Raw genomic sequence first — 23,518 nt, forward strand, 5'->3', positions numbered from 1 at the left:
GAACCTCACTGCAAACCACATTTCCCTTGAACTTTTTTCTTCTCTAACCACCTATTCGAAACTAACCTTTGTTCCCTTCCCCATATCTTGTTTGGGGGCTTGATTTTTTCCTTTTGATCTCTGTGGATCTGACTACATACATGCTCACGTGCTTTTGGTAACAATGCTTTCTGGTATCTTTGGTCCAGCAAAACTTTCATGTTAGTACTGTATTGTGCCAACTCTTTGAGATTGCCTCATGAACTAAAGAGAAATAATGTTTGCTGAACTTTTCCCCAGTGGTGGGTTTTAAATTGGGAAGGGAGAAAGCATCCTCACTGAGCAGCGCTAACCAGAAAGCAGATGATCCAAGTTTCAAATGCTGTTAGGTTGTGGATAAACAGGGAAATAGAGATACTTCATACTTGTGAAAGAGGAAAACTAACCTCATTAAAGGGTAAAGGAAAAGGCAGTTGCTGCCACAAATGCACTGGAAAATAGTTAAGTAAATTCAGTTCACTGTACCATGTGGTGGAGGCGGTGGCAAGGAATAAATGTTGAAGATCTGAAAAGGTTAAGAGGTTAGCCTAGGTTGGATAATACAGGGTCTGGTACAATTAATGCCCCTATTTTCCATTACAAAATCTTTTATTACAAAATCATTATTAAGTATGTAATTCTGTAACATAACAATATTACACTCAAGCACACCATACATTTTTTGTGACATGTTCAAATTGCTGTCCATCTCATGCGAGACATTCATGTACCCTACCAATCACACTCAAGCAAGCCTTACTTCTGCTGGACCCTGGATAAGTGCAGGTTTTGGTGTCAAACACCTGGGTTTAAATTCTTACCTGTAGCCAAGTGGTGATCTTCAGCAATTAAAGAGTGTGAACTGAGCATCAGTAGTTCCTCCTAATTCACAATTTGAGGATTATATGAGTGCACTGCTTAGAACATAATATAGTATTCAATAATTGGCAGCTTTTATAATTATCTAAGGATAGAAAGGTCCAAAACAGAACTATTAGCTTACCAGTGTTGGCAGCTTCAGAAAAGAGCAAATAGCTATAAATCAAAGAAAGCAAAGTTTCCCACAGGCTAGAGAAGAGTCATAAGATTCACTCTCAAGGCCACAAAACAGTGAACCTTTTACTAGATATTGAAGTTTAAAACCACACAGCTTAACAGTAATGTTAATTTAACCACTAGGTGGCAATGGTACAGCTGAATTTCACAGACAAGGTTAATTTTAAAACAGTGAGCAAATCCAGACAAATTCCAAACAGCTTTTTAGTATTTTCATTTTAGAAAAATGAAAAATCAATTTACATATGATTCATTTATAGAAGATGTAATTATCTGCTTCAATATCTATGTTAACTTCTGATGCTTTCCCCCCTCTGTGCACAGAGGCAATTTATGCAACACAAACAACTTTCAAATTCTCATCACAGACATGTCTTTAAAAAAACCTGGACATATATCATGAAGATAATAGAAATTATGGAAAGTGAAAAATCTTTTTGAAGCTTTAGAATTCTAAGAAGGCACTATAAAATGCAAAGTATTTCAATGATAAAATTAAAAAATGTCTAATTCTACTTTTTAAAAATTCTACTTTAAAAAAAATTGGTGCCAAAACATTAAATATGGACACACTTTGCTTTTAAATCATAAATTAAATTAATACTCCCATAGGTAAAGTTTTTTCATGTCTTGAATGAACATCCTAAATTTACAATGCAAATTTATCAAAATTTTGATAAATTCTAGAATGTTTTATAAGTGTCAAAATAATAAATGATGAAATTCCTAAGAACCTGGCACTTTCCCTAATTATTTCTGCTCTCTTCATAAAGCAGGTCTATGGCTTATTAAAAATAATAAAAACTTTATTTTTTTTCTTTTTATATGTAATAAAAGGGGAATGTATGACCAGTTGTTTTTCAAATTTTACATAATATTAAGTACACAGTAAAAAAAATAACCTTCAAATTCCCAAGATGTTCCCCCACATAAAAGGTGGGAGCTCACAGAACAATACCACATGTAACATTACAAAACCTGTACTATAATTAGATGAATAAATAATAAACCTATACTGTTACCCAATTAAAAGAAACCAATTTCTTCCCTTTGTATAAATAAAGTTCCCCAAATTTTCAACTTCCAGTTTTCTACAAATGAATAGATTACAATCTTTTATATACCTGCTTTCCAATAGTTTTCTCACTAAGTGAGCAATCACTTCCTGTATTATATTTACTTTCATTTCCAGAAAAATCTCCCGTTAGTGCCATCCAAAAATTTTTCTAAGTTATTCTTGGAATTCATCAATCCTTGTTTCCTTATTACTGAACTTCATTTTGAATTATTATAGATCAATCACCCTGAAATCTAACAATATAGATATTTCCTCATACTTTCAGCATATACAGACACACAAACCAACTATTTAAGAGGGTTAGCAAAAGATTACTGTGACAGTGGTCACAAATCAAAGAGAAGACTTTAGGAAAATGCTCAATCTGTTAATTTTTGCTAGAAAATTTAGAGAATGCCACTGTTATGGAAGAGGTCTACAAAAGTGAAAACGTGTACATGTAAATTATATGCATACAGAACCAGCTTCAGATTATCTGCACAAGTAAAAGGACAAGAGACAGAGATGACGCAAAGCACAATCCTGAAACCACTTCAGACACACTTTTGTACCTGTATTTGATAGGACTGCCTGAGAATTCAGAACACACACAAAATAAAGCCATTATTGCAGAGGTTAAAAGTTATGAACACAGTCACCAAAACAATAACAGTGAAATGTCATTGTTGACTGGAGTTGGTCATCTTCTGTTTATTTCTGATGGTGGCTCGAAGTTTACGTATCACCAGTCTATCAGGCAGAATCATATCACCTTGTTGTTCTAGATAATCCAATAAATTTTCAGTCCATTGGAGAGCAGCTGCATGATTGACATGTTTCTCTGGAATCAGTTCTATTTCCTCCTCCTCATTTTCACTGGATTCGTCTGTCTGGCCCTGTGCTCTTCTGATGATTTCGCTGTCACTTAATACTTCATACCCTGGTTCAGTGCTGTCCACTTCAAACCATTTTTCAATGTTCTCAGTAGTCACATTTTCCAATCCTTTGGTGTGTTGTAAAATGGTGGCCACAGTAGCCAGTGAAATATCTTCTTCATCAAAGTCCAAGCTTTCTTTCTCCTCTATGGTAGGGAGAATCTTCTTCCATGCTCTGCTAATGGTAATGGGCTTTACTAAATTCCATGCCATTGCTACTTCATAAAGTGCATCTAGCAGAGTCAGCTTTTTCCAGAATGATTTCAGGTCATTACCTTCTTCCAAGTTGTTCTGGAGAAGACCTGCACGATAGTTCCTCTTCATTGTTGCTATGACACCCTGGCCGGAAGGCTGAATCAATGAAGCCACATTAGGCGGTAAATATTTAGCAAATATTTGGCCATCATCTGACCTAAGGACGTTTTCATTTGGATGTGTTGGTGAATTATCCAATAAAAGCACAGCCTTTTCCTGCAGGCCTTTGGATCTTAAGTGCTCTCGAACTTCTGGCACAAAGATCTTGTCAAACCACTGTCGGAAAATGGAAAGATCCATCCATGCACCTTTCTGGCTGAAATAAGAGACAGGCAGGTTTGAGGTGTCAGTTGACTTGAAGGAGCGAGGTTTCCTTGCTTTGCCCACAACACAAAGTTTAAGTTTGTGTAAACCTGTTGCATTGGCACAACACATGACAGTGACTCTTTCTTCAATTGACTTGTGCCCAGAGACAGTACATTTACCTTTGATTACTGAAGTCCTAGAAGGTAGGCATTTCCAAAAGAGTCCAGTTTCATCTGCATTGTAGATTTGTTCAGGCTGCAGATTCTCTCGTTCAATGAAGTCTCGAAAGTTGTTACAAAAATCTTCCACAGCAGTCTCATCACCATTTAATCTTTCATTTCTAATGTTAATTTCTCTAATGCTGTGCCGCTGCTTAAAACGAGTTAACCAACCGGCAGAGGGGTTAAAATCACCATCCATTCCCAATGCATAAAAGAAGAACTCTGCCCTTTTTGCACAAATGGGTCCGGATACAGGATTCCCTTTCGCTCTTTGCTGGTTGAACCATTCCAGCATTGCTCTGTCCAGTTCCTCATACATGGATGGCTTCATAGATTTCCTCTTAGCCAAAAGACTTGTGGAATCAGAACTGCTTGCATAAGTTATAATCTTTTCCTTATTTTTTCTTATATCCCGAACTGTTGTCTCACCAATTCCATAAATCACTGCCAGTTGTTTAGAAGAACCTCCATCCTCGAGTTTCTTTATTATATCAAGCTTATCTTTTATAGTCAAAACCACTCGCTTCCGTTTCCCAGACATGGTGAGGCTCTGGGGCTCTCCCTACACTCTAACTGAAGCAGCCCACAAAATTCTTCTATCGCACAAACTCAGTTGAACACGCTGTTACACACTTAGTCTGTCGGCCTCAGCAGGAACGTGGGGGGCCTGAACCTGTCCCGGCTGGGCGTGGCTGGCAGAGAGAAAACAGAGGAAAGTGAGAGGGAAGTTTGAGCAAACAGGCCTTTAACTTAGGTGGACGGTAGGGGAGGCCCCGAGTCACCGCGGATAACCCGGATTACAAACATTTGTTTTATTCCCCCAGTGGCCGCGGGAAACACTATGATCCCAAAGAGACCACAATCCTCCTTCACGCCCAGATACCGGGAGACACCCGTCACTAACCCCTGCCACACCCCAAAGTTAAGGCACAGAGCGGAAGACGCAGGGAACCGGGACTGGCCCCCTTCCCCAAGGGAACGGTAGTTTGATTCCTTCCCCGGCATCCAGCCCTTTCCACCACAAGCCCAACTTCCCCGCGCTGGACTTGGCCCGGACAGTCCTCCCGGTCCCTCACAGCCCGCCCGGCCCCTCTCCCCACCTCAGATGGAACCAGGAGCCTGCACCACTCCAGACTAACGCGCAGCGACCGCTCCTCCCACAGCACACGCTCCCGGAAGACGCCCCCTCCCGTTCCTGGCCCCGCCCCTTGTCCCTCGGAGGCGGGACTTCCCCTTGTCTCCGGAACGAGCTGGGGCGTAGCTTGTCAGGAGTCCCTGGGGCTGGGGCGAAGGCGGAGGCGGAGAAGGAGGCGCTTTGAAAGGTTAGGGCGCGGGGGCGGCGCAGGCCAGCTCGGGGCGGGGACTCGCTCGGGCCGCAGCTCCGGTTACTGATGGTTTACGGTAGGGGCAAGGGAAGCCGCGCCTCAAAATAGGCCTGGATGAAAATTCCCGCGCAGCCTTCCTGGTGGGCGGAACAGCCCGGGGCGCGGCCTCCGCGGGCGGGGTGCACTCTCCTTCTGCGGTGGGGAACTGGGCGGGGCTGATACGCGGACTTGGAGTGGTGGTTTGGCGGGATTCTGGCCTTACCCAACCCTTGTTTGTTTTGTGAGTGCGGAGCTGCACTACGGTTTGGAATTTGTGTTGTCCAGCGCTCGTCACCGAGAACGGTGGTCCTAGGGTGCAGTTCCCTAGCGACGGCGCTCCTCCCTCCTAGAGGCTGAGTAGCGGACTGGCGGGTGTGCTGCGCCGGGTACCTGCGTCCCGCCTAAAAGCCAGGTTTGTAATCCAGAAAATGACTTAGGTGTTTACTCCCGGGAGAATCTGTTCCTCCTTCTGTCACTCATCCCTGCTGGATTTAAAGAATTACCTTCCGTATTACAGGTTTTATTGAATACTATAGCTGTCTGGGACGCTAAATTGGCAGGAACCATTCTGCGAAATTGTGGGGTATTGGACCGTGGTAATAAGTGGGGGGAAATTGGCTTTCCTGTCTTTTTGTGTTTCTTCATATTTTCCTATTTCCTCGTCCATCGTGTGCTGCTCGTTTTCCCAGCCAATGGAAGAAATATGATCAATTTATTTATTACAGCCCTTAAGTCATGTACTATGCTGACTCGGTTTGATGTCCCTAGCAATTTCATCAGATTGTGAGCTCCTTGGGAGCAGAGACCCTGTTGTTGATTTCTTCTAGTAATGCCACAGTTCCGTTCGTGTGCTGGCACGTGGAATACATGAAATAACTATTTATTTGGCTTATTAAGGTTTTCCTCTAAACTGTCATATATAAGCAAACATCAAGGAGGGATGATGTTTTACAAATAGGATTGTATCCCTCCTGGTGGAATTTCAGGTAATGGCTGGGGTTTTACTGCGCTTCAAATCCTAAAGTGTAAACTGCCACCTACATTGTTTATAGGTCCAGTAGGTGATTCCTAGAATGAATCTTTTCTTAAGGATTAATTAACCTCAATTATAGAAGAAAGGATATTCTGATGAGAAATGCGGGTGGCATTAAAGTTCCCTGTATTAGTTTTATAGTTAACTGTTAGAAAAAGAACAAAAGCAATACGGATTATCGCCTTTACATTTTTTGGCAGTCAGCATAGCTAAGTAGATGCGTCTCACATGATAATAACCAAGAAGCACAAAAGTCATCCTCATTCACTTATTTAATGTTTTATGTTTGGAGTCTGTTTCTTGTTTTTTTTTCTTGTTGCCTAAAGGTAAGATGTCATTAGAGAAGCTTCATTAAATTCTCACTTCAAGAAATTGAGTGTATACTCAGCATATATGTAGATATTATATCCATTTGCATGTATTCTTCTTTAATTCTAGACCAAGAAATGTCTTTCCCATAGCCTAGCTTTACTTTCTCATTTCTCTCAGGTCCAGTTCACTCCCTTTTCCCCTCTGTCGTCATTCTTTCAGCCCTCCCTCTCAGCTAACAAAGTAAAAGTATCCACAATTTTAAAAAGAGGAGCCAACCATATTCAACTTATCTTCTTTTTTAGTGACAGAATTTGTGACATTGTTGATCAAAATGGTACCTTTGAAATATGAGAGACCCTGAAAATTTGGCAGTTGGCCAAATAAAACGACTTATTTTAATTAAATAAAATGTACTTCCTCAAACATTCAACACTGAAGTTTCCCAAAATACATTGTTTTCTCATTAGAAAATGCCTTATTTTGAAATTTTTACTTTTTGACCTAATGAGAAATCCCTTAAAATTTTCAATCAGTATAATCAGTAAGATGGTAGAGGGAAGTCTGCAAATTTTCATCTCTTTAGTACATTCTTTTCCTATTGGATAACAGATTTTCAGAAGTTTCTGGCCTAACTAATGCACCAAAATTCAGTAACATAATTAAAGAAACATGTTTGTAAACTTTAATTTAAACTATTTTAATGATTATTTCTGAACTAAAATTTAGCATGAATGAGAGGTAAAATAATGACTTTTAAAGGCATAATTTTTACTACCTTGTACGAATGTAATATTGACAGCAGTCATTTGTGTAGCGCCGGACCAGGAATCAGGAGACCTGGTTTCTAATCCCTCCTCTCTCACTAACAAGCTATGTGATCTTTGGTAAGTCATTTAAACTCTATGGCCTTGGCGTAGGTTTTTATAAAGATGATCGTATCTTCCTTTTGGGATTATGTCAGATATAAAAATATTTATGAAAATGCACTAAAAATTTACTGTATGAAAAGCGTTTTTTAATAGCTTAATTGTGTAACCACTGGTATTTTTATACTGTGACATCTTAATTATTTTTATCATTGTTATAGGAATCACTTTTTGATATGATAAATGTCTTTCTCGAGCATAGTATAGTTTTGTAAGATAATCATCTTACGAAGTGGTATATATGAAACCACTTTTGAGTACTAATATTTCACTTTAATATTCCTACTGCCCATATTTGCTTTAGTGTGTCTGCTGAAGCCATATTTATCATTTGTTTTTGTAACTTGTTTTCATTATTTTCCCTATTCAGATTTATTAGAAAGCCTTACATCCTCAATACAGTGTAAACCACATACACAGTGTGCAAATTTAACTATATGTGCTTACAAATACTGCTTTGTACTACATGGCTTCAAATTATAAGATGCCTAAGTTATCCAGTATTTAATAAAAAGAAAAAACAGCAATCTGTTTAAAACATGGAGGAGAAACTGGGTAGACATATTTTGAAGCAGTATGGTATACAAAAAAAACACTTTGAGTAAAGTATTTTTAAAGGGTAATTTTGACCACACACAATTTTCTTCTTTGCTAAATTTAATATAATAAAACTTCTATAAGAAACAACTCAAGTATAATTTCAAATAGCAGAATATTTGATCTATTTACTAGGATTTGTTAAATTGCTGTTACAGTGCTGAATATATCTTGTAGCAGTTACTGTTGAACTTCAGCCTACACTATAATTTCTGGTGTATAATCTTAACAACCATTGTTCTGATTTTATATGAGTTGTTACCATTATAGGAGTAATCATATTACCTTATAAATATACCAGAATTTGTACAATCAAATGAGTGGTTATTCCCCTCACTCATTTTGAGAAGCTATGAACTTGGTTCAGTAATACCATTGCTTATAAATTTTCTTAATTACCTTTTGAATTTGTAGCACATTTTAAAAATATCTTTAATGGAAGTTCATCTTCATCTTTTCAAATTGGATTTACCCATATTTTGTCATGTATGATGCGCACCCATGTTTTTAGCCCAAACTTTCAGGAAAAAGATCTTTCATTTTAATTTTTTAATTCAGTTTTTTATTTACTTATATTTAAAAACAAAACCAATTATCATATTCCAGGGTATTGTTTTGCATATGGATAAGATTACTGCTTTCTAGCATTACACTTTTAACGCATAAGCATAAATAGAAGAATTAAAAAACATTTCGTATCAATACAGAATTATCATTAGCCATGTTTAATGTGCATCCTTATTTTTCTCTCAAAAATTTGGGCAAATGGGGTAGGGTGGAGGGATGGGGAGAAAATGCAGACAACTAATTGAATAACAATAAAAATTTTTAAAAGTTTGGGGCAAAAAGTGTGCATTATACACGGCAAAATACAGTAATTTCTGGAAGCTGCTTATGTGGTCTCTTACAACTGAGACAAGTGAATAAAAGTCTGTATTTAAACCACTCTTTGGGGTAAAAAAATGAAGTGTGGTTATTTTCATATATTTATATATATATTTGATATAATGGTTTCTAGAAAGTCTCTAGGAATATTCTGTGCCATAGTGGAAATATTGGAATAATCAGCCTCATAAGGTGATTTCTCTGAAGGAGATAGGCCTCAGTTAACTGCACAAGCTCTTATACATGTATTATGATGTCAGTCTCGTTACATTGTGATATTTCTAGTTTCCTTAGCAACACAGAAGTATATGTGTTACTGTTTTTCTAATTATCTTGTCTCTGTGTTCCTTTGCTATATGCTTGTTACAATTTTAATGGAGTTCGTCCTTTTCTGATTCAGAAATTTAAAGCATTTGTTTTCCTTTCCCAATACTATACTCTGCTTCACTATGAACCTTTTGATCTTTCACCTGATTACGTTGTTGGATTTTTAGTAAGTTTTCTGTTGGATTATATTATATCTTAAACTTTGAGTGGTTTAAAGCCATTGCCATTTTACTAAATTATATAGAGGCTACAATCTTAGTGTATGGGTTATCTCTTACCTTTGCACCACTATCTTTTTTATCTCAATTACTACTTTATAACTTCCTTAATATAAATTGGTTGATCCTTTATGTTATGATTCATGTCATATCTCTATTCAGAATTCTTCTTTGCTTACAGGGTGAGTCATTCTGGTAATCGCACCTCACTTTTCTATACCGGTATCTTTTTTTCTAGCATAAAGCCTTTTTTCACACTTGTTTTGGTCACACTTATTTACTAAACTTATTGTGTTCTTTCTCAATGACAAAGTTTGACCTTACCATTTTTATCTGCCTGAAATCACTTTTTTCTTTCATTATTTTTGTTCAAATATAACCAGTCCTTTAGAAGTCTATCAGATCATATCTGTTCAATAAAATCTTTAGGGAAGGACTTGCTGTTCTAATCTTTGTGCATCTTTACACTTTTATCGGTTATTATCATTCACTTGGTACTAAATGAATACTGCCTTGCATTTTTCTTATATATGTTTATGTGTTTTACTTCTACAAATGGATAATAGTCTAAAGAATAGGACCATGAGTTTTCTATGTATCTCTTTCAGAACATACCATAATTTAGAATAGATGTTCATATAATGCTTACATAGATGTTCATTAAATTATTTGTTGAATAAATGTTCTGCCATCTTCACTCATATTTCATGTGATGTTACCTTTGTGAACCATTTTATAATACCAAATAAATACAGTTTGTACCATAAATGCATTCATTGTTGTAATCTAGTTATCATTATTATATTCCTAAAAACTTTATTTTGTAGAAGCTTAAGTGAAAATGATACAAGTTAGAAGACATGAAACAAGGAAAAATTCTAAAACTCAAGAACGTGAGCAGAAATCTCGAGTTGACTGGAGGCGGACTAAAAGAAGTATCTCACAATTATTTAATAGTGATGAAGACCTTGATAGTGATGAAGACCTTGATAGTAATGAAGGTCTTGATAGTGATGAAGACCTTGACCGTGATGAAAGTATTGACAGTGAGGAAGAAGTTGCTAGTAACAAGGGGCTTGATAGTAATAAAAAGCCAGAAAATGAAAGAGAGCTTAAATTGATTAAAGGTGAAAGTGAAGGAAACAACTGTGAGCATCTCGTTAACACTGGCAACAGTTCAACATATGAAGAAGAAAAGAACAAAACCAAATATAGTAGTATTGACTTACCAGATCATGAAATGCGCTCAAGTCAAGAGGATGATGGTCTTAACAAATACACTGAACAAATAACAGAGGAGGATGTAGAAGAGGAACACGTTAAGCGAGGGAAAAGAAAACGAATCTCCTCTGTAATGTCTGACAGTGATGAGAGTGACAACAGTGATATCCTAGTTAAAAAAGTAGGTGTTAAACGTCCACGTAGAGTGGTTGAAGATGAATGTTCTTCAGCAGAGATAGAAGAAAATCAATCTGAAAAAACATCAGCTGCAAGAAAACGAGAACAACTCCAGAAACTGAAAGAACTCTCAAAACAAAGATCTCGTCAGAGACGCAATAGTAGTAGAGATTTTGAGGTGTGTTACATTTTGTTGGTTTTGTTACTGTTTTTAAATTTTTTAAGTATTTAGTGCTGAGTCTATTCTATTTCTCTAATTCTAGAATTTATTTTTAATGAAGTATCCATGAACATGTTTGATTACAGTATTGAATCTAATATATAGTTTTATCATGAACTTCAGTCCATCATTCTTTTAAAATTAAGACTTTGTTTTGTATGGTATTTCCTGTTTGTATCTTCTACTTATAATCTTAATATCTCTTTTAATCACTTTATACCACTTGCCAAGGTATATTATTTTCTTCTTGATTTCAAATGTCAACATTTAACATGACAAAAATTTTTTTAAACTTAAAATATGAAATTTTTATGGATCATTTTGGGGAGGTTCAGATTTAATCTTTTAATTTCACATCCATACTGACAATTTTAAATGTACAGTTTACTGAAAGAATATGTTTTAATTGAATTAGGACTCTGAAAAGGAATCCTGCCCAAGCAGTAATGAAAATGATGATGAGGAAGAGGATGATTATGAATCTGATGAAGATGGAGATGATTACGTTATGGATGGCTTTGTAGTACAAGATGAGGAGGGTGATGGAAAGAATGAAAATCAGCAAGGAGAAAATTTGACTACATCACAACTGAAATTAGTAAAACAAAATTCTCTTTGTAAGTTAAATATCAAGAAAATGTTTTATGACTGTTCTAATCATGATACTATGTTAAGTATAAAATCAGCCTGTTACTGTCATGTTCTAAATCAGTTAGGACCTGTGACTTTATTTTCAGGCAACTTTAATTTTTCAGATTGATAATAGCTTAGTCTAGTGGTTTAGGAACCCTTATACTTTTCAAAATTATTGAGGACCCCAGAGAGCTTCTGTTTCTGTGGTTATAGCTATCAACATTTACCATTGTAGACACACAAAACTGAAGTTTAAAATGTATTTATTAATTATTTCACTTAAAAATAACATTAACAAACTCATTAAACAAACAAATAACATTTTTATTAATAACTATTTTCCACCCAAAGTGAGAATGACATTGTTTTACATTTTGATAAATATATTTAATGACCAGCTTAATAGGAGGCAGAGCAGTTGGGTTCTTATTGGTGCTTTTGCATCCAGTCTGTTGTGATGTTTTTGTTGACACAGATGAAACAAATCTTACTTCACACACATAACTGGAAAAGGGAGGAGTACATATTTGAAAGTAATTGTGGATATTCTCTTTTGGCACAACATAAAAATTAGACATCTGATAGCTTCTTAAAGGTTATTCGCAATATGGAATCTGAAACAATATAAGTGAAATTTTAGTACTTAATTACATTTTAATCCATTGGTCCATCTTGCACTTTGAATGGATCTTTTTAGCAATGCATGATTTTGTAACATCATTTTGCATTGGTCATTTGGAAAATACTGCTTCACTGGGTTATATGGATCTTCCAAATATTGACACATTCAATGGTTCAATATTTTTAAAAACACATTTGTTCATATTACCACCAGTCTCATCAGAAAATTCTTTAGGTTGGGGAATTTGATAAAAGTTTTTGAAAATTCTACCCTCTACTCAAAAATGTTTGTTTGTTTGTTTCTTTTTCTTTTTTTTGTCTTTGGCAACAAAAACGTGAGTTCTTGAAATGACAGGCTCCCTTTGTTCTCTTTTGAGAGAATATTTGACAAATGCCAGAATAACTGTAGTTTGTCAGTCATTCTTTCAAGTAAACATGGTGTTTCATGATAATTAAGGCTTTTTCAGCTCTCAACTCAGTTTTTTCTCAAAGTGTGATTGATCATACTTCGGTATGCCGCGTAAGTACCTTATACGTATGTCCCATTTCATCCCATTGAGTACTAAAAAGACGGATACTCAAGACTCAAGTTTTAATAAAATTAGTAATTTTCACTACTTCGTCAAGGACATTCTTAGGTGAAAGTAGCCTTTTTACAGAGTGCATAGCAGTGATGACTTCAGTAATTGTAGTCTGGCACTACTGCTATGTTAGGGAGTAGCTGCCTTACCTATAGTTACTTACGCACCATCAGTGAAAATCCCAACAGTAAAAACAGCAAATGATTGTCTCAGTGTTACTGCTTTGATCTCACAGATCACAAATGGACTTGGGTATTCACAGGGGTCTACAGACGACTGGTTTGTATTCAGGACTTGAATACGTCACTCTGTGAAACCTATCAGAAATTGGAAATTAGAAGCTTTTGTATTTTCATGTAGTTAATGAAAATATAAATAATAGGACTGTGAAAATTTAGGATATCTTTAAGTATGTGTTATTCTGATCCCTATAATTACACATAAATTCAAAGGTTGTTTTTATGATGTTGTACAACTTTGATAGAATAACAGGCTGTTGGATGTATACTTCTTTTCTTAAAGAATGCATTCTTTCCAGATTCTTTATAAGGGCAAAAACTAATTCTATGATGGTTCAATTTGAACCTCATGATTTATAACAAAATAGAAGATTGAGGCATATATCAAATTTCAAGAAATTTAGCAGTATAGAGATGTTAGTGATGGGCATCTATGTATTGAAAGCTGATGACTATTAGCTCAATAGGCATTGGTTTATCTGCCACCTGGATATTTGAATGTCAGGGAAATACAATCAGGAGGTATCCTATTGTCCTGGATTATAATATCTAGAATGTGATAGAACATTTGCTAAAAGATACCCACTCACACCTACTCCTGATAATTAATGAAAATAGAAGTCCAGCATGTAAGAACTATTTTAATTTCCTTCTCTGTTCTACCCCTCTGTGCTTGCTTTTGTTTTTTTAAGGGCCATTTTAGATTTACTGAGAAGCTGAGTGGAAAGTACATACAGTTCCTATCCAACCCCTCACACACACACACAACATCCCTATTACTAACATTAGTATTTGATGCATTATGTCATATGCATCACACTAATTTGCATTAGTTTGATGCATATGACGTAATGAGCCAATATTGATACAGTATTCTAACTATAGTTCCTAGTTTACGTCAGGGTTTACTGTTTGTGTTGTACATCCAATGGATTTTTTTGGTATTTTTAAAAGTTTATTGCTAAATTATAGTCGATATACAATATTATGTCAGTTACAGGTGTACAGCATAATGCTTACACATATTACATAACGTACAAAGTGATCACGGTGAGTCTAGTACCCATCTGACACCATACATACCGTATTTTCCGGACTGTAAGACTCACCCCCCCCCAAATTTGGGAGGAAAATGGGGGTGCATCTTATAGTCTGAATGTAGCTTACATTTACATTGGTAAAATATTATGTTATTTAGGTTATTAAATATTTTACCACATTTTTTGCTTCAAAATTTTTTTTTCCTATTCTAAAACTTAGGTGCACCTTATGGTCCGAAAAATACAGTAGTTATTACAATATTATTGGCTATATTTCCTAAGCTGTACTTTACATCCCTGTGACTATTTTATATCTGGAAACTTGTACTTCTTAATCCCTTTCACTTTTTTCACTCTTCCCTACACTTATGCATCTGGCAACTGTCAGTTTGTTCTCTGCATCTGGGAGTTGGTTTCTTTTTTGTTTGTTCACTTATTTTTTTAGATGCCACGTAATAAGTGAAACCATACATATTTTTCTTTCTGTGTCTGACTTATTTTACTTAGCATAGTGCCCTCAAGGTTCATCCATGTGTTGCAAATGAAAGGATTTCCTTCGTTTTTATGGCTGAGTATGGGTTTTGACAAAGTATAGTGACACTAAAAGTATGCACAATTACATGTCATACAGAATAATTTCAGTCTCCTTAAAATCACCTCTGTTCCACCTGTTCATCCTTCCTCACTCCCCTGAGGCCCTCCTGGCAACCACTGATATTGTTAACGTTTCCGTAGTTTTACCCTTTACCACAATGTTTTATAGTTGGAATCACACAGCCTATGGAAGGTTTTTCTCTTGGTCTTTCTAATTGTCAAGTTGATAATTAAACTTAGGTCATCAGGGAACGGTTTTGATTTGTTTTTACAGCATATCTCTTAATTTTCCCTAAATAAGTTTGGAAAGTGAAGATTATTTGAAATAATAACTAGGAACTTTGGATAAGAAGCCAGAATATCTGAAAAATGGAGATTTGTTCAATGACTAGAGAAGTCACTGAGGCAGCTATAAAATTAGAATAATTAAGCAATACTTCTATTTATAGTGTTAATTTCTTAGCTTTGGAGAAATGAACCTATAGCCTATTCAGATTGGCTTCTTTCACTTAATATACCTTTAAGTTTCCTCCATGTCTTAACGTGGCCTGATAGCTCATTTCTTTGTGTCACTGAATACTAGTCCATTGTATGGATGTGTTACAGTTTGTTTACCCATTCACCTGTTGACAGACACATTCTTTCCAAGTTTTGGCAATTATGAATAAAGCTGCTATAAGCATTTATGTGTAGGTTTTTTTCTTTATGGACATACATTTTCAGCTCATTTAGGTTAATACCAAGGAGCTCTGTGCTTGCTTTTACTACTGAGCATCTCCACATTAGAGGAAGATGTGATCCATTTTTTATGTAATACATATTATAATATGTGTTCTTAATTTTAACTTCTGCCTCTATTCTTACACGTTGTCTTAATTTTTACCATGTTCAGTGCCTTTCTTCCCTTAGCCACTATTCTAAATCTTTTTTTTCAAGATTCCCCATAATTCCATAAAGCATTGTATTCAGGCTCTTGCACCCATCAATCCAGTGAAATTGCTCTCACTAAAGTTAGTGATAATTTCCTAGTTGCCAAAATGCTCTTCATTTCATATACAGTATGTTAACCTGATATTGCTATGTGCTTTGCCACCAACCACTGACTACTCTTGCTTTCAGAAAGTTCTCTTTCTTAGCTTCTGTGCTACCACTCTTTCTTGTCTTTCCCTTTATAATATTGCTTTCCTCTTTTTCATCTATCATGTAAGTATTGATGTTTCTAAAGGTTCCATCCTCACCTTTATTTTGCTTGAGCTTTAGGCAGTCTCTGCCCCATAACTTCAATCCAGTGTATAGGCAAAAATTCCCCAACTTTTATTTCCAATGCAGATTTCTCCAAAGGCTATGACCCAGTTTTTCATCATCTTATTAAATATTTTCATCAAGGTGTCTCAGACACCTCAGAGTCAGTTTGTGCAAAACTAAATGACTGAGAGGTAGCGTAAGTGAGTTTTGTAGTGGATGTAAAATTACTGTTTTCTCTGTTGTGGTGGGTACATCAGTAACACCTCAGAATAGATTAGTTCTCCACCCCCCAATTGTTCCAGTATAGGAAGCAAATCACAGTCGTTTTCCCTTCTCACCAACCTCTATATTCTTCTATATGTATTCTGAGGCTGCGACTCCCAGAAAAAGTGTGATAGAAAGTAGAGGGGTAGACTGCAGTGGTCCATTTTATTCCAAATCTAATGTTCACTTACTAAAAATATTGTATACAGGTAGAGGAATAACCTTCAGATTTGTAGGTACTGAAGATTATTTTTCCAGTACTCTGTCGTATGCTCAAGAGTGACAGAGAACCCAGTGGTAGATACAAAACTACATCTCTAGTGCCTTGCTTGCATAAATACTTGCTAGACTGGAAGTTGGACTAAGAGCGGACATTAACTTAGTTTCCACCTAGCAATTAAAGGGAACCATTCTATCAACATAGCACAGAGTATGCCCAAGAATAATTCCATGTCCATTTACATTAAATGTTCAATCCTAGAACTTTTCCTCTTGCTCTAGGATAAGTAAGAAGTACCAGTGAACTACTTTTGCAAAAGGCAAAGGTAACATTGCTCTGAAACTCAGAGGAAGAAAATGCCTGTGAAAAATTATATAAAACATTTGCTTTGGAATTTTTGGAAAAGAAATAGGAAGTTATGAGTGTCATTTGAGGTGAAAGGGAGCTAGGTAAGATAAAGGTAAATTGCCAGGAAATTAAAAGTTTAAAATCAGGAATCTATATTGAAAGTGGTAAAGAGCAGAATTAAGAGTACAGAAAATCTCACCAATGATATGTAGGGTAAACCAAAGTTCTTCGAGCATAGAGAAGAAAAAGAAGCTAGTTCTGAGGGAAAAGATGGTAAGTAAAGGAATAGAAATGAAGATCCTATTTCACAAACTCCTGGGAGGAAAATAGAGAATAAATGGAAATCTAAAGGAAGAAAAATACATAACTGTAGTGAGACATGGGAAAGATTTGAATGTACTAAGAAGCATACCATATTTTTGAATAGAAAGACACATGACATGAGAATCTAAAGGATGATAGAAGAGCAAGTTGCCGAACACACTGTTCCTGCAGATTAAAGAGGCACACATCCCAATAAGATGATGAAAATGGATTTGCAAAAAGGCCTGTGAAGGAAATTTTTTTAATTACAAGAATAAAGAAAACATTAACCATTCTTTTTAGAACTATAAAAATAGTTTAATTTTAGGTGCCATATTAATCTAACATTAATGTTAAGAAAAAATTGTACCATAATTTTAACAGACTCTAAAAAGGCATTTGATAAAATTCAATGTCCATATCTAGTTTTTTAAGTATTAAAAAATAGTGATATGAACATATGTCCTTTAAATAAAAAAGAATATTTTAAACCAACAGCTAACATACATACAATGAAGCACTGGACATGCCTGTGAAAAATTATTCACAATAAAGAACAAGACAAAAATCTTTTTACTAACTTTGTTCTAGTGTTTTGAACAGTGTAACAAGACATGAAAGTAAAATATAACTACTGAAAGAGAAAAGACATTCTTTGAACATAATGTGATTATATATACAAAAGCTGTACCTTTCTGATTTCTTTAACCAAGGATAGAGAAGTGAGGAGAAAGGAGGTGAATAGATCGCGAGCAAAAGTAGGGGCAGTGTGTGTCTCCATGGCTTTCTCATGTCCTTTTTTTCCCCTATGTGGGATCGGGGTAAGACCTGTTAAGGGTAGAAAAAGAAGCCAGTTTCTTCTTCTGCCTCTGTCCTTTTACACTGAGCTTACACCTTCATTCCAGAAGAAAGTACAGCCACAAATCCACCTATGAGAATATTTATAAACATTCCCTTGGTTCTTAAACAGCACTAGCAAGACCACACCCTCCCTGGGGTTGGGGAAGAAAGCAGAGTCAGTGCCCAGGAATTCTTAAACAATCTCTCTTTCTCTGTAATGTCCCAGGAAGCTCATTTTCCATAACTATCTAAGAGAATCTTAGTATTTTGGAATTAGTAAAAGATCTCAGAAAAATGACCATACTATCAATTATTTAGATGGTAAAATGAGGGAACATTCCACTTATACTAGCAAACATGATACACTTTCTAGGCCTAACCTTAAGCATAGCTTTGTAGGAACAAGAATAAACTTTACTGTGGAACAGAAGAGAAAACATGAGGGGAAGGAGTGACACACCACGTTTCTGGACGGTAACAAATAGTATGAGAAGTTATTCTGTAATTGTATGATTTAACTTAACAAAACAATCCTAAAGTTCATTTGGAAGAAGAAACGAAATTTGAAAATAAAGAGTAAATCGAAAGGCTTGCCCCACCAGATATAAAGTTACCACCAAATTGCAGTAAGTGAAGCAGCGTAGTACTGACAGGAGAACGAGCACCGCATCAGTGGGAAGATGGTGCTGAAACAAAATCTTCGCACATATGTGAAGTTAATGCACGATAAAAGGGTGCGTGGAGAATCGGCAGAATGCCTAGACTGTCCCGTGACTGGGTGCGGGGAAATTATGCACAACCAGAAATATTGTTGGTTTTCTCCTGTGTCCGGTAACAATTTTATAATCATGGAGGAAAGTTGTAAACAATATTCCTAGGACATTGCACAGAACTCTACCCAATAGAGGAGTTAAAGCACTGAATAGAGTTCTGGAGAGGTCTGATCCCTAATCCTGATTCTGCCTCTATGTAGTTGTGTGACCTTCGGTAAGTTATTTCATCATTATGTCATTTTTCTTAATTTTAAGATGAGATATTTGAATTTTTCTCCAATTTTCCATCCAAGTCTAAAAATTTCTTGTTCTGAAATATAATGATATCAAACCCCATGCAGAAAAACATCTACCTATAGAGGATAGGGGCATGAAATCAAGAGTCAGACGGCCTGGTTTCCAGCCTTAGTTTTAACATTAGCTGTGTGATCTTAGGGAAGTTTTACATCCTCTCTGTTGCTATTTCCTCAACTAAAAATAAATGGAAGGTCATGGTAGTACCTAGTAGGCTTGTTGTGAGAAGTAAAGCAATGTATGTACGTGCATAAAACAATGCCTGGCATAAACTTGCTCAATACATTTTTTTAAAAATTTGAGATGCCAGGAGCATAATTTTACCACCTACCTGTCCACTCAAGGACAATGAAGTGGAGGAAATGGAGGCCTTCTTCCTGACTTTTTTGAAGGTCATTATGGCACATGTTAGTAGCAGAGGGATTCTGTGATTAGGAAAAAACTCCAGGTGGTTCTGATCCTCTGCTTTTTAAATCCCAATCCTAAGAAGACACTTTCAGGGTCTTTGAAATACAGCAGCAGTTCCCAAACTCCATAGCGGGCAAGTAACATCCAAAACTGATAAAAATTCAGTGAGGTAAAAATTCTATTTCAGTTTATTTGATAGTTAAAGTTAGGTGCACAGAGAATGGATTTGATTTTTTTCTCAGCATATCTATTAATATTCCCTGAATAGTTTTTCCTTAATAAATTTAAGAAGTATTACAGTTTAAGTGCATTTTAACACTCACAAGTTATCTACTAACACTATAATACTATATACAGAGGTTGATGAAAGTCTAGTCAAAGTCGAATTTTTTGAAGTATTTCATTTTCCAATTCTAATAATTTTAAAAAATATATTCATAAATGGCTATGATCAATTCTTTTGTAATTTTCAGTTAGTCATAGGCCTTCTAAAGTGCAAATTTTCTGCTATTGTCATTTGATTTTACTACTGCTTTATTTTGTTCACTTTAATACTTCAATAGGTGTTTCCTTAAAAAGATGTATACTAAAAATTCCCTAAATTCTAAAAAAGGAGCTATACAGCCCTTTTAGTAACTAAAATATACATTTAAATGTTTCTCCATGTTGAATCCCAATCTTTGTTTAATTTCAACTGAAAGCAAAGCTCAGACTCAACTCGTGGATGGGTCTTCTTTTCCTTTAATCCCTTACCAGGCATCTTCCACTTTTCCTGAAATAGACCGCTTTTAATATGTCTTCACAGATGCCCAGACAGAGCAAATGTTCTATTATGATTTGGGGGGTCAAGGAAGGGGTCGTGTTTGATGGAGAACATTTCCACAGCAATAGTAAACGTTAATCCAAGAGCAATGGGAAGTAGTAGGGACCTTCTCTCTAATCACTGCCTAACTCATCAAACGGATGGTTCCGTGCACCAGATTGGGTTAGTGGGAAAGTAGGCTTATATATTTGGTACGAGAAAGCATAGTAGATATATTTTCTAAATTGATGTGGAAAATTCTAAATCTGGGGCAGCAGAAAAGGAAATGGAGTTTTTATAGTCATTGGAATTCTGGCAATGATAGCAGTTTGACAGACAATGGTGTATGTAACATGTTTTAAAGAAAACTTACTAGAAGCGTAGTGTATGGTTTGAACAATCCACCTATAGAAGGTGTTTTTCTTTTGGTCTTTCTAATTGTCAAGTTGATAATTAAACTTAGGTCATCAGGGAACGGTTTTGATTTGTTTTTACAGCGTATCTCTTAATTTTGCCTAAATAAGTTTGGAAAGTGAAGATTATTTGAAATAACAACTAGGAACTTTGGATGAGAAGCCAGTAAATCTGAAAAATGGAGATTTGTTCAATGACTAGAGAAGTCACTGAGGCAGCTGTAAAATTAGAATAATTAAGCAATACTTCTATTTATAGTATTAATTTCTTAGCTTTGGAGAAATGAACCTATTCAGGATTTTTTTTGTCTACTAGATGCTAATATTTATTTCAAATTAATTTCAGATTCTTTTAGTGACCACTATACTCACTTTGAAAGAGTTGTGAAGGCTCTTCTGATCAATGCTTTAGATGAATCATTTCTGGGAACATTGTATGGTAAGTTAATCATATGAATGTAACAACTTTTTCTTTTTCCAATTTTATACAACCATTTATAGTATATAACAAAACCGAGGAGACCCATTCTAGGACCCTCCAGTTGTTATTCCCTCAAGAATCAACTGCACCAAAAGTCCATCCACTTAAAAAACTTGTTAGTGTTTATTATTTGTGAAAAGTGGAAAGTACAAAAGAAATGTGTGACAGTCCCCTGTCTTTAGGAGCTTACAGTGAATCTGAAAATACAGGACACATACTCTTAAAACAGCAGCATAGTCAACACTCACGTGTTACCCCAGCCTCTCTAAGCTCCTTGAATTTCACCAAAAGATACGCTGTTTTAAGCTTTTGTGCCTTTGCTCATACTGTTCCTCCTTAGAATATAATCTCTTTCTAGCCTGGATTTTCCAGGTGAGTGTAAACTCATTTTCACTATTAAAGTTATTTATGAGCCCTGGCTGGGTGGCTCAGTTGGTTGGAGTGTCGTCCTGTACACGAAAATGTTGCAGGTTTGATGCCTGGTTGGGGCACATACAGGAGGCTGTCAGTCAATGTTTTGCTCTCACATCAGTGTTCTCTGTCTCTCGCTCTCCCTTCCTCTCTCTCTAAAATCAATAATTAAAAAAAAATCCTCACGTGAGGATTAAAAACAAAAATATCAATGACCCACTCAAGTAACATTTGTCACTCCCTCATTTGTACTGTCATTATCCTGAGTATGGTGGTACTGATGTGAATACACTTTTCATATGTATATTGAAAATGTGTTTTCACCTTCCTCCCTTCCAAGAGTATGAGAAGAAACATACCTTATATACTTATCCCTTGCATCTAGGACAGTATCTGGCACTTAATAAACACTGTAAGTATCTTGTGTTGAATATCAACCTGAGTGCCAAAATAAGATTTCATTCGCAGCCCGTTGAACAAATATTTGATGAGTGCCTACTAAGGGCCAGGGATCATTTGAGGGCTGGCGATATGGCAATGACCATGACGTCAGATTCCTGCCGTTCATGTTGCATAAAGTCTAATGGGAGAGACAGAGAATGAGTAAACAAATATATAACAATATGATTTCAACTGCTGATTAGTTCTTGAAAACAAAGAACAAAGTAGACAAGGAGGTCAAAATGGACAAAGAAAAGAAAGTCTATGTTAGACTGGTCAAAGACAGTGTCTCAGGCGGTGACCTGAACAGAAGCCCCAAGTGAGAGAGGAAGCAATGCGTGGATCCAGCAGAGAGCACAGCAAGGGCAACGACCCTTAGGAAAGAGTCAGTTTGATGTGTTCAAGGAACAATTAGAAGGCCTGTATGGCTCTTTCTTCTCCCTAATGCGCTGATGGAATGATTTATTTTTACATCATTAAAAATTTATTTTAATTTAAAATGCTTCTAACCAACCAACCTAAAGCTATGGGAAGAAATCCTTAAGCATTCAGTTATTTAAATATTTCATGAGGGCAAAGTGATTGGGATTTTTTGTCGTCGTTGTTGTTCCCCTAAACAGATGGCACCAGGCAAAAATCATATGCTCAAGACATGCTGACATCACTTCATTATTTGGATAACCGCTTCGTTCAGCCTCGTCTAGAGAGCTTATCCTCCAGAAGTCGTTGGAAAGAGCAGTATAAGGTATACAGTTCATTTATTTTTTAATCTCTGCGGTGCACGGGGAGTGGGAGACCTCTCAGGATTTCAGTGTTCAGTCAGGCTTAGTAATCTCCTAAATTATTGGCATTTTTCTTTTCACATAATAAGCTCGTTGTTTCTTACCTCTTCTAAAGGCAATTATTGTTTTAATCATTCACACTTATTATCTCTATCCAATAATTAAGTAGTTCCAAATGAAGAATAACTAGAAGGTCTGAAGGGTTGAGCTCATGTCTTAAAATGAGGAGATTGTCTCACAGGATGTTTCTTGTTGCTTCAGAAAAGTTAGGGAAGTTTGAGAAACTGAGTTTAACTTAACTGGAGGACTTTTCAAGGAGAATTAGTGTGTGAATTTATATTGTAAATCTTTAAGAGAGCCATATAGAATGTAATATTTCCAAATTTGTGTTTTACTATGAGGTTCCTTTTCATGAAATACTCATCACCTCCTAGGATAACGGATTTCCATAACACAGTTTGGAAAATAAATGCCTCTGTTGTCTTTAACATCCTTTTCCATGTTAAGATTTTGTACCAATTTGAGTAAACCATCTTTTTAATTTATAAGATTTATTGGATTCCATATTATCCTCTAGATTTCTTTTTTATGATCTCTAATAGTAGAGAGCGCACTATATGATTTTTAAGGTTTCTTTTTTCTCTCCACTTCTAACAT

At 35.9% G+C, this 23,518-nt stretch overlaps 2 protein-coding genes across 5 annotated transcripts in view; one reads left to right on the forward strand and one right to left on the reverse strand.

The window, feature by feature from the left end:
• Positions 1–1,117: 1,117 nt before the first annotated feature.
• JRKL (JRK like) lies at positions 1,118–5,038 on the reverse strand. The gene is made up of 2 exons (XM_024574643.4): positions 4,949–5,038; positions 1,118–4,540 (listed from the first exon to the last, which is right to left on the reverse strand). Exon 2 carries the CDS (start codon positions 4,387–4,389, stop codon positions 2,812–2,814), a length of 1,578 nt encoding a protein of 525 aa, XP_024430411.1. The 5' UTR covers positions 4,390–4,540; positions 4,949–5,038; the 3' UTR covers positions 1,118–2,811.
• A 50-nt stretch (positions 5,039–5,088) lies between these two features.
• CCDC82 (coiled-coil domain containing 82) overlaps positions 5,089–23,518 on the forward strand; it is a 33,164-nt gene continuing 14,734 nt past the window's right edge. For 2 of the 4 annotated variants that reach the window (XM_024574624.4, XM_045183582.2), the window contains exons 1-5: positions 5,258–5,624; positions 10,338–11,086; positions 11,544–11,745; positions 21,093–21,185; positions 22,700–22,824. In XM_024574624.4, coding sequence (XP_024430392.2) covers positions 10,352–11,086; positions 11,544–11,745; positions 21,093–21,185; positions 22,700–22,824 — 1,155 coding nt within the window. In that variant the 5' untranslated portion in view covers positions 5,258–5,624; positions 10,338–10,351. Of the gene's footprint in view, positions 5,171–5,257; positions 5,625–10,337; positions 11,087–11,543; positions 11,746–21,092; positions 21,186–22,699; positions 22,825–23,518 lie in introns of those variants that run through there. The other 2 variants (XM_045183579.3, XM_045183581.3) reach the window with 2 other exon arrangements.

Source organism: Desmodus rotundus, chromosome 5, assembly GCF_022682495.2.
Source record: "Desmodus rotundus isolate HL8 chromosome 5, HLdesRot8A.1, whole genome shotgun sequence".
Taxonomy (NCBI): domain Eukaryota; kingdom Metazoa; phylum Chordata; class Mammalia; order Chiroptera; family Phyllostomidae; genus Desmodus; species Desmodus rotundus.

What these genes read in the sequence shown, in the direction of transcription:
- JRKL (XM_024574643.4), bottom strand. Translation starts at nt 4,389, where the DNA reads ATGTCTGGGAAACGGAAGCGAGTGGTTTTGACTATAAAAGATAAGCTT.